The 15673-nt window shown below is 40.1% G+C and overlaps 1 protein-coding gene and 1 long non-coding RNA gene across 15 annotated transcripts in view; one reads left to right on the forward strand and one right to left on the reverse strand.

The window, feature by feature from the left end:
* BCAS3 (BCAS3 microtubule associated cell migration factor) overlaps positions 1 to 13144 on the reverse strand; it is a 370223-nt gene extending 357079 nt beyond the window's left edge. For 6 of the 14 annotated variants that reach the window (XM_055719601.1, XM_055719623.1, XM_055719632.1 and 3 more), the window contains exons 1-5: positions 12907 to 13143; positions 11401 to 11488; positions 8545 to 8599; positions 6477 to 6552; positions 4459 to 4565 (exon numbers count right to left, since the gene is read on the reverse strand). In XM_055719601.1, the coding sequence (XP_055575576.1) occupies positions 4459 to 4565; positions 6477 to 6552; positions 8545 to 8599; positions 11401 to 11471 (309 nt within the window). In that variant the 5' untranslated portion in view covers positions 11472 to 11488; positions 12907 to 13143. Of the gene's footprint in view, positions 1 to 4458; positions 4566 to 6476; positions 6553 to 8544; positions 8600 to 11400; positions 11489 to 12906 lie in introns of all 14 variants that reach the window. The other 8 variants (XM_055719670.1, XM_055719655.1, XM_055719662.1 and 5 more) reach the window with 4 other exon arrangements.
* Positions 13145 to 13244: 100 nt separating this feature from the next.
* LOC129736756 (uncharacterized) lies at positions 13245 to 15131 on the forward strand. Its single transcript, XR_008733776.1, has 2 exons — positions 13245 to 13333; positions 13468 to 15131. It is a non-coding gene; the product is annotated as an uncharacterized LOC129736756 (long non-coding RNA).
* The last annotated feature ends 542 nt before the right edge of the window (positions 15132 to 15673 follow it).

Raw genomic sequence — 15673 nt, forward strand, 5'->3', positions numbered from 1 at the left:
AAAAAATCAAAGCTTCAAAAAACAATTTGCATAGATGTTTTGTAAACTCCTTAGACATTTTTCAGGGTTACTAGGTCAGGTCATTACTATATTTTTCCAAGTGACTAATACAAGCCTTAACAGTGGTACCTCTATCAGGAGGAGGTCTGGACAGAGGAAGAATTGCAGCTTACTATGTGGTAAGTGACTAGCCCTTTTCCCAGCACTAAAAGGGGGAAGAACTAAAGGAGAAAGAATTACAAAGACTACCACAGTGAACCCCAGCAGATGGGGCTTTTGATGAACAGTTGAGAAAACAAAATGGAACTGGCATGTCTGACTCACCATATACACCCATCTATACATCCACATGCACTCACCATCTGCTGTACAACCACTGTTTTAACAACTTCAAAATCATGGTATTGACAGCAGCATTTAAAGGAATATAAGGTCTGGCAGTGGAGAAACAGCAGTGTGTGATGCCATCCTTGTCCAACGAGTCCTCTGCATTCCAGAGGTCTCCACATGGAAGTCACCTACCACATGGGCTGACACATCCCGTAGGTCTCTGGCAGCGTTGTTATACCACAGCCTTCAAGTATTTTTCGTTAAATATACATCTGTATTTGTTATTAAAAGTTCCCTTTGGTAGTTCCTACTTTATTCAACTCAAACTTGACTGCTCTTTTTTAATTGTAGTATGAATCATTAAGATGACTTTTCTACTTCTGAAACTTCCAGCATACAATGCAAAAAAATTATCTGTCACAAAACCAGCCAACATGCATTTCCTTGAACAGGAACATCTAGAACAGATACTTGGAAACCACATTAGGCAGAAACTGGTTCCAATTGTATTTGAAACACGAAACTGGGAACAAGGGAAAAACAAATTCCAAATAAAACACAAAACTACACAGCACAATTATCAAATAGGAACTTCTAGTCATACTTCTGTATATTCCCTGATTTCTCCCCACTTAGCGAGGCATATTTTAAGAACACTTTTAACCTTCCCACCCCTATTTCAAAACCAAGATCAAAGAAAAGTCGCTTGGATGGACACCTTCCGCTTCTTATGCAATACAGATTCAGACGCTGCACTTCAAAACCCCAGCCGTTACTTCAGCACCCAGCAGTCCAAACATTATTCCAGTCCTTTGAAGCAGCCCTAATGGTATCTTCCATTTGCAAGTAACACTTCTGTAGTCAAAGATCTTACTCCAAGGAGATGTTAATGTGAAACCACTCAGACTGCAAAGAGACACACACTCCTGGAGGCAGACTGCAAAGGTGTTTAGAAGTCAATGTAACACCATTACGGAGAGTGTCAGCTTAGAAGCTGTCATAAACACTTCATAATCACTCAGACACAAACTGGACTGCCTGCAACACATTACTTTATTAAGTGCTGAATAGAGGTTCAATTGTACGAATAAAAAGCACAATGCTACAGATAATAGCCTTACTGAGTAGCTTTTCACATAAACGTCAAATTGTTGTTTTTTCAGATTGAAAGGTTTTTAAACTATGGAGATCTGGGCTTTTTTCTTAACTGGAATAACATTGCTTAATTACAAGCTAAATACTCGGCAAGATCAAGAAGAAAGGTTTGTATAATACCAAAGGACACAAAAAAGTGTTGCCAAGTAAACTCTAAATATTAAGTCAGTCACATAACTGCCAGATTTTATTTTACTCAGATTAAGTAAGCAAAAAATGAGGTGGAGAAACAATGTGGAAAAAACCCCAGGTTATGTTACCTCCAAATTTGTTGGATATATAAACCCTGCTCTGAAAACATATTTAAAATCGATGTTAAAGACCATCACTCTGAGAAACTCTCCAACAAGAGTTTGACAAAGGAACCATTCCAACACTGAAATTATATTAACACATACAAATTGCACAGGTCAAAGCTGTACCTCTCTGGATGTGGTCTCAGAATTTCACAGAATATACTAATGAGGGGCTGACAAAGTGATGCAGTATCTCTACAGTTGGCAAGATGGATGGTAAAATATTCCCATATTTGGCATTGTTTCCATTTCATTGTACTTCCTCCCCACTAATTAAAAATACCTCTGCACAAAATAAATGACACTAAGAGAAGCAGTCCTGAAATTTCATTTTTCTTTTTCTTCTTAAAATATTAAATACTATCAAAATCTAGGAATTATGAAGTTAAAAAATACACTGGAGAAAAAAAAATACCAGTGGTATTGTCATACTGAAAAAGAAGGTAACATCAGGTATTCGTGGCCTAATCTGTGACTAATTCAGACACAAGAAAGAAAAAACAAAACCAAACAAAACCAACCAACCAACCAAAATACCCACAAAACCAAAAACAACAACAAAAAACATCCACAAGCCCAAAGAAAACCCTTCTTTCCCACTAGGAAATGTGTATAAGCTACCTTCTACTAGCAGTAAGCTACACATAAGCCAGGATAAACAAAGTAGTTTAACTCATTAATTTAATGGAGCTTACTAACAAACAACTTCATGTTTACTCCAGTGTACCACGCGGTATGGAGTTTAAATGCAGACAGTTACTGCAGAACAGGTTACACCAAGGTAATCTGTTCATGTACCAAAGAACTGAAACTCCGTTCTTGCTCTCCTTACACATGTAAGATCCCATCCCGCATAGCATTTCTCAAGGGCACTGATACAGATAGCTCTGACAGAGACACTCTTTCATCTGGACACAGAAAGTCACTTACAAAGGTTGCACAGAACTCTCACCCAACCACAAAGCAAGGGCATGTTACCTACATGCACACACAGAGGAAAAAAAAAAACCTGCTAGACACAAAGCTGCTCTTATCAGAATGGCCAGGGCAAGCCCCACGTCAATCCAAAGTGCTTCCACACATTTGTCAGAAAACACGCATTCATTTGGGTAAGAACATTTCAGCAGGATAAAGGAAGTTGTTTTATAAAAATTCTTTAGCTTAAGTCTATGTGACTACTCACAGTATCTTAATTGATCAACTTGCGCTCTAACTGCTGATACTGCAGTAACTGTTATTTCCTCTCTTAGCTCAGTATCTTAGTGACACCTAATGTTTGTTTTCTGTAATACACCTCGAAGACCAAAGCAAAGCCCTTTGAACCGTTTTAATAACCTGATTTGTACGCTCCTATAAAACTGATCAGTCTTCAAAACAGTGTACAAAACTAACTGCATACTATAAACCCATTCACAGTATTCAAATTCATTCCATTGTAAACCCAAATTTAAAAAAAAACACAGTGGGCAAGCTAGCTTTGCTGTGTCATACACGTCCTTGCTCTAAAATCACAAAATACAAAGCTAATCCAAAGGCACGTTTTACTCCACTAAAAAAAAGCCATGAAAATTAGGATTAGACGCAGTTTCTCAGGACATACAATTAGATAAAATTTCCTGTATTATAGTTACAATGTTCCTAAATTTTAGTTAAAGTTCATAAATTTTAGTAAAAAGTTACTAAATACTGAAATTTAGTAAAGTATACTAGGTCTGACTCCATTTCTATTAAACCATCCTTCAAATGCAGAAGCTCAGCTGTTTGCTTTTTTTTTTCCTCATCTCCAGCTAACAATATACAATCAAGAGGGGGAAAATGGAACTCTCCCACACTTCAGTGAAACTCAATTTGATGTACAAATTAACATTATTTTCTATTATGCTGATCTGCTAGTATATAAACATGTCCTACATAGCTAACCAAAAAGTTACTAAAAAAAAAAAACCCAAAACACGTTTCTAAAAAAAACAATGTATTTTACAAAGGGAAAAAACTCCATGCTCTCCACATTATTTTGAAGGACAAGGTGTTATGAGCAATTTTTTTTTTTAAGTTAAGAATTTTATGACCTACTGTATTAAACTTTATTCTGTAATTTCAAGAAATTTGGGGGAAATTCCCCAAATTAAGACCATGTGCTCATAAACCACCCTGAAACACAAACTGCAGGGTGTATGTATGACAGCATGAAATCAAACCCATATGCATACATAGACTTTAATAAAATTAAAATTGCAAATCATGTACATGACAAACGTGATTGTAAAATACTATTAATACTGTCATACTTGCATTCCTGGGACAAACAAATTCTTTTCATATTCTTCTACCCTTACTAATTTCTGTAAGTTAAAAAGATTTCTGTCCTTTCTGGGATACAAACTACCCCATAGTGTCAAACACTATTCCCAGTTTGACTCTGAAAATTTACTTAAAGAGAAATGTTTTGTAAAAAGCCCTCAAATCTGAAGGTACATGAATGCACGTTTGACCTATGCTCAGTATTAATCTTAAAATAAGCATATTCCATACAAACCATATGACATTGACGATAAACATTGACTCTTTCCACTTCGATAGGAAAAATTACAAGTAAAATATTAAAGTAATAACACAACATTACAAACAAACAAAAAAAAAGCCTCTGGCACAGAAGCGAAGTGAACTCTCTACTTACAGGTATGCTCCAGACTTGCATTCCATCGCTGTATCCGATCATTAGCAGTAATGGTGGTTCATTCCCGGTGCTATGTATTTCATGAAACTCGATATTCCTTGATGTATCTAAATTGGATTTAAATATCAAAGTAATTATTAACAGGTTCAGATCAACTGTGGCTGGTGTCAGTTATACTAGATGGTGTTTTCTCAATGCATGTTTCTGTTGTCTTAAGTAAAAACAAGCAAAGTCGTTTAAATTTTTATGCTGGAACAATACTGAAATATATTCTTTTAGGCAATCATAGAATCATTAAAGTTTCAAAGAGGTTAGAAAGCATTAAAATTCAAAGCAATGGAGAAAAATTTTCTGGATTACAATTTGTGTTGTCACTAAATACTCTAAAAACTTCTGCAATTCTTTCTCCAGTGATGAGTAAAACATGGCAAACTTTTCAAACCGAGAAAAATTTGCAAAGGACCAACAAAATAAACATTAACAAATACAGAAATTACAAATGCACAGACTGGTCAAAACTATTTCTAGATACTATGTAATTAATCTTTACACCAACCTTACCAAAAGAAGAAAATCCCCAGGAAGAAAAGTGCTACAGGACATAATAATTAAAAATATTAAGCCTTTCTTAAGTAAAGCCCTCATACTACATTTTCAACCATGACAGAATGAACAAAAGCTCACCGCAAGCATGTAAGTATCAAAGAGAGGAGATATTTAGGATGGTGAACAAGGATGTGTTCAGGCCCAATCAGCCAATAGGCTGCTTAAAAATAAATTTAAACAGAATATGAAGAATTCTAAAGGATATTCTAAAGGGTTTTGTTATGCTGTAGAAAAGAAACTAAAGAGGTTTTTTCAAAAACAAACATGCGAGGAAAACAAACCCACAAACAAACCAACCTTAACTAGCCTAAAGCTGGACATAATGCCATGTACACATTGATAGGTCTTTTCTAGTTCTAATAACCCTGAATTTATGAAGTGCCAGCCTCTGTGCCATTTCAACAGCTGGAAAACATATAATCTTCCCTATTAACCCCTTGCAAAGGCTTAAAATTCCCCATCGCAGCTCTGGCTATGGTTGCTATTACTTCACCTGAGACCAGAATGAGCCTTTACCATACAGCTCTAGACAGGAAAACAAGACAAGAAACAGCAGTTTGCTGGAAGACTTAAATCCAATGCTCTCCAGAAGGCAGGTCCCTTAGCTGCCCAGCTACAAGAGCACATACCACACGCCACAAGCAGCTCCAAGCCATTCAAGAAGTAACTACCTGACAGCAGCATTCAACCAGCTCTCATTTAGTCCCTAACCTTACTGAAAAACAGGTAACCAGGACAGACAAATAAAACAGCTCAGATCTTAAGTGGGGATCTACTTGACACTCTGCGCAAAGGCTTGTAACAGTCACCAGTTTCTCTTAAAAAGGTTCAAGATCTGTTTTCTGCACTAAGTCAGTAGTCTTTGCTGATGATTTATTAAGATACTCTGGAAGTGATAAACAAATGACATTTCACGACTGTTTTGTGGCTTTGCTCTAGTATTTTCCTGAAAGACATCATGGAATCTCCTGCTCATTTTGTCCAACTGCTCTTCCTTTCTAGGTTACTCTAAACTCTATCACACCACTGAAAAAGTATCTGCGACCTTGACTGGATTCACAGTTACATAATCTGGCTTCGAAATCAAACAATAGACAAAAGAAATTCAATTCTACGCTTTGTTTTCAACTACCTTAAGGAAAAAATATGGATTATTTTTTTTTTTTAAATGTATTTGCCCCTCTTCCTAAGCAACAGTTATTTTGCCTTCACATGAAGTCACAAGGCCTGTTTGTTCTATTTGGTAAATACTCAACAAAAATGCAGTTATTCACTTAAAATTAAGTATTTCATTTCCCTTTTCTAGATACACTAAATTCTGAGTCAACCATGTTTACTGGTAAAGCTGACTGAAATTATTGTACGGGGACCCAAAAAATCACAAAAATAAGTGAGAGAAAACAAAGTCATACCATTCAAATCTGCATTTTCAAATCTGACCCAAATGATCTTCTCTTTCTCTTCTGCTGGTGGGGTACCACTGTAGGCCTGCACAAAAAGCAAAAGGGTTGAAACAGTACAAGTTTAATACCCTTTTTTCTCTCTCGTAGACCGCAGGAGGGAATATAAGTTAAAACACAAAAAGAGATACATGTATGTTATTGTCACCAGTATTCCTGTGAGGTTTTGTTTCAAAAATGAACAGTTCCACAATCAACTTATACCATACTAAACAGAATTCAGGAAGTATAACATACATACTAACGTAGAAATGACAAGACATATATAAGAAAAAGCCTTCTGGAGCAGGCTAGAAATGCCACATGACTTACAGCAATTTAGTCAACTAAAATACAGTGGCTTCTACAATCTTTAACTTTAGCAGTTGTACACTGCTTCTAAAAGTCATGTTGGAGGTTCTCACTTGAGGCATTTTTACTTGTAAAGTTCTCTTTAATTCACTTAAAAGCTTTGTAAGCAAGATTGAGGAGAGACCTATACTACATAGTTTATTTTACTGACACGTTTTAGTCACATTTGTGACATCTTTAATACAGCTATTTAAAAGAGAATAAACTGTAATTTCAGTAGAACAGATTCATGTTTCAGTTCTTTCTTCTACAGATGCCCATAAAAAGATGAGATACAAAAAGAAACTGTGAAGGAGACTTACAGTATTTCCAAATTTTGTTTTACAGTTCTCAGGAGAAACTATGGTAGTAAGAACGTGAGCTACAGTAGAAATACCATCAGTTCCAAATGAATTATAACAAAATACTGTGCAGTATTTTGAATTAAATATGAAAAGAGCTTGTATAATCATTTTATACATGCCAGAAAAGCAATAACATGAAGTAAAAATACAAATTTAAAAAATAAGTGTGGGTATTACTTTTCAAAACAAATCACATTCCATGCTTCCAAGGCAAACTGATTTGTAAAATAAAACACAGACTGTATCCTTTAACTACAGAGAGGGGAAAATGGGAGCGGGTGTGGAATGCAGCAATCTTTTAAATGAAACTTTGACTATTTCTAATTTTGACCATGATCCCAAAATGCATTTTACAAACTGGTATTAGTAAGGGGAAATATTTTTTATATTATTATTGAGGAAATTAATGACTAACTAACCAAGATAATCCTTCAAATAAGAATCATGATAGTTTCCTGAGGCTACAGACAATTAGCTGCAATGCTCCTCCGCTACAGACCACAGCTTTCCCAAAGAGTAACAAAATTAGTTTCCCTCTGCTACCAAGGGGCCCATGGGCAACACAGAAGTGACCATTCCAGTTTCATGCTGCTGGCACCTGTGAAAACTATGACAAAGAGCAGACACGAGCATCATAGTTACTGTCCAGAGAGGAAGATCCCAGAAATGGCGGGGGGGGGGGGGGGGGGGGGGGGCAGGATATCTAAAAAAGCAGAGGGAGGACGTCTGTTTTGCAAAACTCAGCACGATGCAGAACAACAGCTTAGGCAGAGCTCCACAGTCCCAAAGCAGCCAGGACATTCTGAGGCAATTTAAGGAAATGAGATAAAAAGAAGGGACTAAAGAAGGCAAAAGAAACTTTTCCCTTTTCAGCCAGTGATACAAGCTAAGGTGACAATGGGTGTCTACCACGTTGTTCCAACACCAGTCCAGCCAGGGTTCACATACAGGTTTCCAACTACAACCCAGAAAAATGTCTTTTTAAGAGGCAGAGCAAGTGTTATGCCCAGTCTCTCCCCTCCCCTACTATATAACATTGCCAAAGTTATTGTAGGAAAAGGCTGCAATCTTCTTCCTGCTATTTATATTGCAATCTTCAACTCCCTTCTAACTAAAATTCTCCTTCTAATTATGACCTATCAGAGGAAATCTGTAGGCCCAATCTTCAGACAGTATGCAGCCTACACTTCTAAAACCCTGGTCTCAAGATTCACATTCAAAAACCAAAAAATCTGGCTTTATGTTTCAATGATACTTTGGTCCACCCAACAAAGACTTCAACTGCTTTGTACACTGAAAAAATATATTTAAAGATCCAGACATACCTGTGGCACAACATCTTGAAGAAATGTAACAACACTTTCCATGTATGACTGTTCCCTTGAAAACAGAAGGAGAATTTCAGCTACCACAGAAGTTCAGAAGTGGTCATGAGTATATTAAATAAGACACATCACCAAAGAAAACACATACAGTCTTTAGCACAAAGGAAAATATTAAGCATGCAATGCAGTTACTTAATACACTGCCAAAAACTCTGATGATATAAATAGCAGCATAAAAGTCTGTAAAAAGCTAAGCAATACCTGTTTATGAAATAACTGCTTGGAGGAAAAGCATAAAAGGCAACAGTGAGGAAAGAAACCATGTTCTCCACATCTGAGTGGCTGACTGAAGTAGAACAGGCATTCAGAAATTATTCTTCAGTATTTTCCTATCTGATTTGGCCATTACAACATGAAGATGAGGACTTAATCTAAGGGCTGGAGTTCTCCTTGTGGGGCAAATAAACTTTAAGACCTCGTATGTATTATGTACAACGATGCAGTAAGTGGTAGCACGAGATGGAACAAAACCCTAACTAAGAACAGGAAGGAGAGGTATTTTCAGCTAATATTTTATAGCTTGGGAAGCTTATTCCTTCTTGGAAGTTCATTAGCAGCAATGATTTAGAATAGTATATAGCAAAATACATTTGTTCTGGTACATTTAAACTAATGCTTTTATTAGCATTCCCCAGCATGAGTGGTGAGCCTCTTGTGTAACTGCTGAGCAATGTACAATGTGGGTTGACTATATTAGACAGACGGTGTTGAAACTACGCAAAAAGTTTGCACTTTCTGTAATAAGTAACACTGAAACATGCTGGCAATAAGAACTATCTTCATAAAGTCCAAGACGTTTTGGTTTGTTGTTTTTTTTTTTAAATTAACTCTTTAGGTAACAGCTTCAGCATCCCCCAAATTAGTTTTTATATCAGTAGTAATTATTCCTGCACTAACTCAAGATTTCCAATACCAACCAAGAGAAAAAATTGTAAACTAGGAAATCTAGCCTCTTGACATCTAAAGGTACACGTGTTTTCTTTGTGCTTTCTGAAACTGTGCTAAGACTCTTTTAATAGAAATTGGAGTATTAAGTATTGAAGAACTAAGTACTCTGCCCTATACACAGTGATGGAGAAGATACTTGAAGTCAAATGCTGCAACACCTGAATCAGCTTAACTGGTTGACTCATCTCTGAAAACAGAGACAAATCTAAACAATAAAGTTTTAAATTTTAGAAAGCTTGCTCCAGTTCATGACAAAACCAGATTTTGTTCAGCAGTTCAAGGATTACTGCATTAAAGTTTGGTTTACTGCTTTAGCTGTGGTTTCTAGTGTCAATTCTTCTTTATGTAGGTCACCAAAACTGTCTTGTATACCTTCAGAGCCCTTTATTACCTAGCAGTAATATCTGACTACAGGTATAGTATTAAATACAGTCTTTGAAGTGCTCATAGGAATGCCTACTAGCAAGAGTCATACCGTCTTCATTTTTCAGGTCATGAAATGAGTACTATTTTTTTTCCTGCCCTCACTCCAAGTACATCTTGAAACAAAGTTGATGTTTGGGAAACGTTTCCTTCAATGCACTCTAATCTCTCCTGAAGTTAAAAAAGGTCCAGGAAGATCTCTTTAAAGAGCTTAAAAACAACCAAAACAAAAAATAAACCCTTCCCTCAGTAAGAATCTAGAAGCTTAAGCAGCAGAATGCTGCTTCATGCTGCTCAACAAACACAAACTCTCATCAAAAAGACTGACATTTTTGAGGTGAAAAGATGTACCTCAAGAAGAGGCCAACATATTTGATAAAATAAAATATTAGATAAGTCTTATTCTTACAGTGGTTTTCTATTACATTTTTAAGTATATTTTGTAGAAAAGGTCATTACAAACAGAAATACATTTGTTGAGGAATTCTGCAATATAAAACAATGATTATTCTAGCCCATGGCTGCAAGACAAACCTTTCAACACAACTTTCTGTGTTATGAAGATTGGTTTCTTGTGCTGCCTAGTAAAAATAAAGTGAATTTTGATGTTAAAATACACAGCTACCTTCAGTGGCAAACTGATAACCACTGAAATTGATAGTACCAGTGAACATTTCAATATGGTGCTATTTTGCAGCAACAATTCAGCAGTATAAACATACCCAGAAAGAAAAACTGCTAGAAAAATCCTTTAGTAGACAGAATCAAGACCATAAATCTTCTAGACTGTCTTACTTTGCCATGAAAGTATTTTTATGTGAACATAAGAAAAATAAAGATGCCCAAGCAAAAAAAATGGTCTTTCGTGTTCTGACTGGAGAGAGGTAGCTTCTTCCCCTGTTCTTAGTTTTGTTCTCCTAAGCAAAAAAACCCACCTAGAATCCACAATTCTACTTACCGAAGGACTTTAATGACAGGCTTGTATGTTTTCATACATGCACCTCTGTGACAAGGTATTATTAAAAAGAACAGCAAGAAAGGAACACGCCACACATGCTCCTTCCAGCTTAAGGATTTGTAATCATTGATCTACAGCTAGTGTAGTGTTTGTACAGCAAGCAGAATTGTTTAAACAAACAACAAAACATTGCAATATATTAATCTTTAAAACGTACAAGTTTGAAAATTTTGGAGTATAAGTGAAAAGCATCCCATTTAGGGAAAGAGTTTGACCTGCACAGTTCTATAGGAGACAGGAATGCAACATCTGTTTGTTTTATTTGAAAAATATTCAGTGTAACAAAACCATAATGTCAACACAAGCCCTCAAGAGCTGGCTTTGAAAGAAAATTCAGGCTAGGTTCTTCTTCCACAAGAAAATAAAAAACATTTCAGGTAAGGGCTATTCTTCTAGAACATGCTTACGTGACAGCTTGTGGGCGAACCACCACTCCTCCAGTACATCGACTTGGGCGGCGCGGAGATTCTGTCGCCATCGTTTCTTTGCGGATACCTATGAAGAAACACGTTGCTTTTTAATAATAATTTGTATCAGGATTATTTATTACACTAGTTCTTGACATATTCTTCAGGATGATAAAAACCTCTTGAAGAAAGAAATTTAACTTACAGTAACCTGTAAGACACTATGTCTTACACTTACACTATGTACAGCACTTTTGAGAAAAAAAAAAAACCAACAACAAACCAAACAACTCTTTTCAGTATCTCAATCACTACAGCTCCTGCAATGCATGTGAAAGCAAAGAAAGAATGCAGACCTGCATGATAAAGCAGAAATTTTCTTCAAACTGTACATTAAAGACAGCGGTACAGGTACACAGGTATCATCACTGTTATATGAGACCATTATTTACTAAAGAGCTTAGAAAATAAAGTCTTAGAAAATAATTATATATAAATCATGTACAATCACAACCGCAGTGAATTGTACTCTTGAAAATCTGGAACAGGTTACATTGAAGTGAACACAAAAAGTGTGAGGGAACGCATTCTGCTTTTTCTATGTCAGCTTTTTCTGTCATCTTCAAGTTTTTCTTCACACTTCTGCTTTCCATGTGAGAATTCAGTGCAACACTCCTAAAGGCAAGAAAACACCTGAGGAGCGTCACAGCTCCCTGGCACCTCTTCAGCCCCGCCACTCAGCCACGGCACTGTCCTCCCAGCCTCAAAACAAGAACAAGTGCGTGAAGCAAGAGGAAAAGACAGATCCCCAGCGCGGTGCTGATTACCAGCCCCATGTCACGTTTGGGTGTCTTCCTCAGGGCCACCTCATCAGGCGAGGCAGGGATAAACAGCCCCACGGAAATTAATAACAAAACGATTAGCAATACAACTGAAGTTTGAAACACATGCCAAGCAACCTGAGAAGGAAACAAATGGCACGTAAGGGATAAAATATCCCCTCATACAAGGCCTTCAGCCGGCGGGACGGCCGCGCCCGCCGGTGCACGTTTCCCGCCCCGCGTCGGCACCTGCGGTGGGCACCTGAGGGGCGGCGGCGCGAGCCCTGCGGGGCGGGAACTCCGACCCTGACGGGAGGCGGCCGCAAAGCCCCGGGCACCCTCAGCCACCCGCTGTTGAGCAACTCCCCAACAAAACGCGCTCACCTGACCGGCCTCTCCCCCGCCCGCCGTCCCGTGAATCAGGCCGCGGCCAGCCGGGGAGGCACCCCCGCCCGCCGGCCGCCCCTTTCGGCCGGTGGCTGCCACAGGCTCCGGGCTGGCGGCCGGCACCTGCCCTGCCCGCCGCCCCCCGCCCGCCCTCAGCGCGCCGGCCCCTGCCCGGCCTCACATCCCCAACACTCGCCCTCAGCGCCGGCCCCAGCGCGCCCCCGGAGCCCGCCCCAGCGCTCCCGGCCCAGGGCTCGGCCCAGGGGGCGTGGGTCCCGCTGCCGCCCGGCGCCCTCACCTGCCGCTGCTGCCCTCCGCCCGACGCCTCACTGACAGTGTTTGGGACCCCCACGGGGAATGACACTCAGCGCACTACCCGCTGCTAGCCAATCACACAGCCCCGAAGGCGGGCTGCGCCCCGCGTCCGGCCAATCCCCGGACCCGCTTCCCAGCAGCGGGCGGGGCACGAAGGGACAGGGAGGGCGGCTGCGTCCTAAAGCTCGGTTGAGAGGCGAGCGGCAGCCGGCGCTGCCCCCACCCGCAGCTTTGTTTACATCGGGATCTCGCGAGAGGCGCCGCGTCAGTCCCGCGCACGTGGGCGGGGGCAGGGCCTCGGGGCTGATTGGCGGGCCAGGCCCCGCCCACACGCAGTGTGTTTACCTGACGCGCGGCCCTGTGTGGTGACGTACAGCGGGTGCGCGGGAGATGTTGGACGGCGGCGTGAGGTGAGGCGGCGGTACGGGTTCGGTGTGGGGCTCGGTGCGGGCACAGTCCTCTTGTTCGAGAAGCGGTATGTGTGGCCCGGTGTGCGATAAGTCAGTTTTCACACGTTCATGGAGACATCGCTTATTTATTTCAGGTTTGCGCAGAGCTGGGGACCGGTGTGCGATAAGTCAGTTTTCACACGTTCATGGAGACATCGCTTATTTATTTCAGGTTTGCGCAGAGCTGGGGACCAGGTAGCATTCCACAAAACAGGCCCGCCAAGTGGGGCTTCCCGCGATGTACTTATACACAAAGACTGCGGCATTAGTAAATTCCCAAATCCATCCTCTTTACACTGATTTGTATATTTATATATATTTGTATATGTATAATTTACATATAATTATAATATGGCTTCTGTTATGCTCAGGGGAGAGGTCTTCACCTGAGCAAGGGTCTTTTTGACCTAGGGGTGTGATTTTTAGTGATAATAAGGGTAGTTCAGTTAAGGGTACACAGACCTTGAGTTTTCATGCCAAGTTGCCAAAGTATCCTCAAAGTATCCTCATTAACTGTCTCCTCAAGGCCTAATTGTTCCAGTGTCCTTCCCCAAATATTAGCTAACTGCATACCTCTCTGATTACAGCCTAAACTTGTAATGTATACAATTTACGTCCTGCACAAAACAATCAAACGGTTCTGTATGTCTGTGTTACCCATCTGCATTTCTGAGTTACACTCCAGCATCCCAGCAGGCAGTGGGAGGTGGCAGCTGAGGGGCCTGGGGGCCTCGGGGGCTTCAGGGGGGCGCTGCCCTCACAGCCACCAGCCCCGGGCAGGGGGGAGCGGGTTTCCCCTCAGAGCTTGGTGGGTTTTGGCAGCGCTGCCCCAGGCAGAGGGATGTTTGCAGGTGTCTGGCACTGCACGCGTTTCTGAGGGGAACGTGCTGTGCTGGAGGCGAGGAGCTGCCTTTTCGCACCCGGTCAGGTTTCTATCGGGGAGCCCGGGCCTCTGGCTTGCAGATCCAGGCAGCGGGCACCTCAGCCAGGATCAGTGACCTGCTCTGGGCATCCACCCCAACTGCTGCGGCCACAAGTCATCACCTACATACTAAAACCATTAAACAATTACTGAAGAGTGTAACACAGCATGCTTCTCCACAGAGTACCTGTTGGCAAAGAGTAACCATTCTTTGTTCCTCTCGCCCTGCAAAAAATTTAAAACAATAGCTTCCAAGGTTGCCCCACAAAAGAATTGTCCTCTGGAAAAAAACAGCACTAGAGGCTTTTTTACAAATATTTTTGGAAGGTGTAACAGGGCGATGCAAGTCATGCATGCCTTCAGCATCTTCTTGATGATGCAGAACTGTGGTTTTGCACATACTGGAGCATTATTTCACACACACACAAAAAAAGTTGGTGTAACTCAGACTTGATATTTGCCAAAAGGAGACTGTGTTCACATGTTAGCTGTAAGCTCCCACACTTCCCTGTCTCAGCTTTGATAATTGAGTCAAATGATATGTAGGTGGGCAAACGTACACAAGAGTAAACTGCTGCCAGTTTGTATCGGCAAGTAAGTTTATGTGTACTGCAGAGGAGCATTAAACACTGAATGCTTTCTGTCATTCAGCAGCTACCCCAGGAAAAATTGTAGGTTTTGTTAGATTTATAAGAGTGAAAAAAAAGCCAATGTTTGCCGCAGCAGCTGGAGAATCCGAAGTCTAGAACTGTTGAGAGGAAATGTGGGAGAACAAGATATGCAATTATGAATGCAGCAGAATTTGATGAAAACTTGATTTTTGCATTTATGAATGCAGCAGAATTTGATTAACATTTAAATTTTGCTTCTATGAGAGCAAAAAAACCTGGGGAAATTTTCTCCAGTCTTTTCTTTTGCATATTTAGTAGTAGCAATGCAGACACTCATCTAACTAATGTGCTATACCTGCACCTTTATTGTGACCAATATTTTTTAAAAGGTTGAATGTCATGAGTTAAAATTGAAAACAGACAATTACTGTCTTCGTTCATTGCAAAGATTGTTGCTAGGGAAGTACAGATAGCTGCCGTTAGCCTCTATATACTTCCTGCCATATATGGTGTGTAATTTCAACATCACTTAGAGCAAAACTTCATTGTTAACTGTGAGTGACAGCCCACGGACACAGAAATAAATTCTTGAAGGATGCAATTTGGACAGACTGTTACTTTTATCTTGTAAGATAGTGCTGCATTCGCAGGATGGGTGAAAGAGAATTGTACATTTTCAGAAAGCATATGATTCCCCCTAGGATTTCTGTAACCATGGTAACATACATAGATAGAAGGCCTGATTTCAACCCATTTTTTATTGTTCCA

The sequence above is a fragment of the Falco cherrug genome, chromosome 1, assembly GCF_023634085.1.
Source record: "Falco cherrug isolate bFalChe1 chromosome 1, bFalChe1.pri, whole genome shotgun sequence".
NCBI classification, from domain to species: domain Eukaryota; kingdom Metazoa; phylum Chordata; class Aves; order Falconiformes; family Falconidae; genus Falco; species Falco cherrug.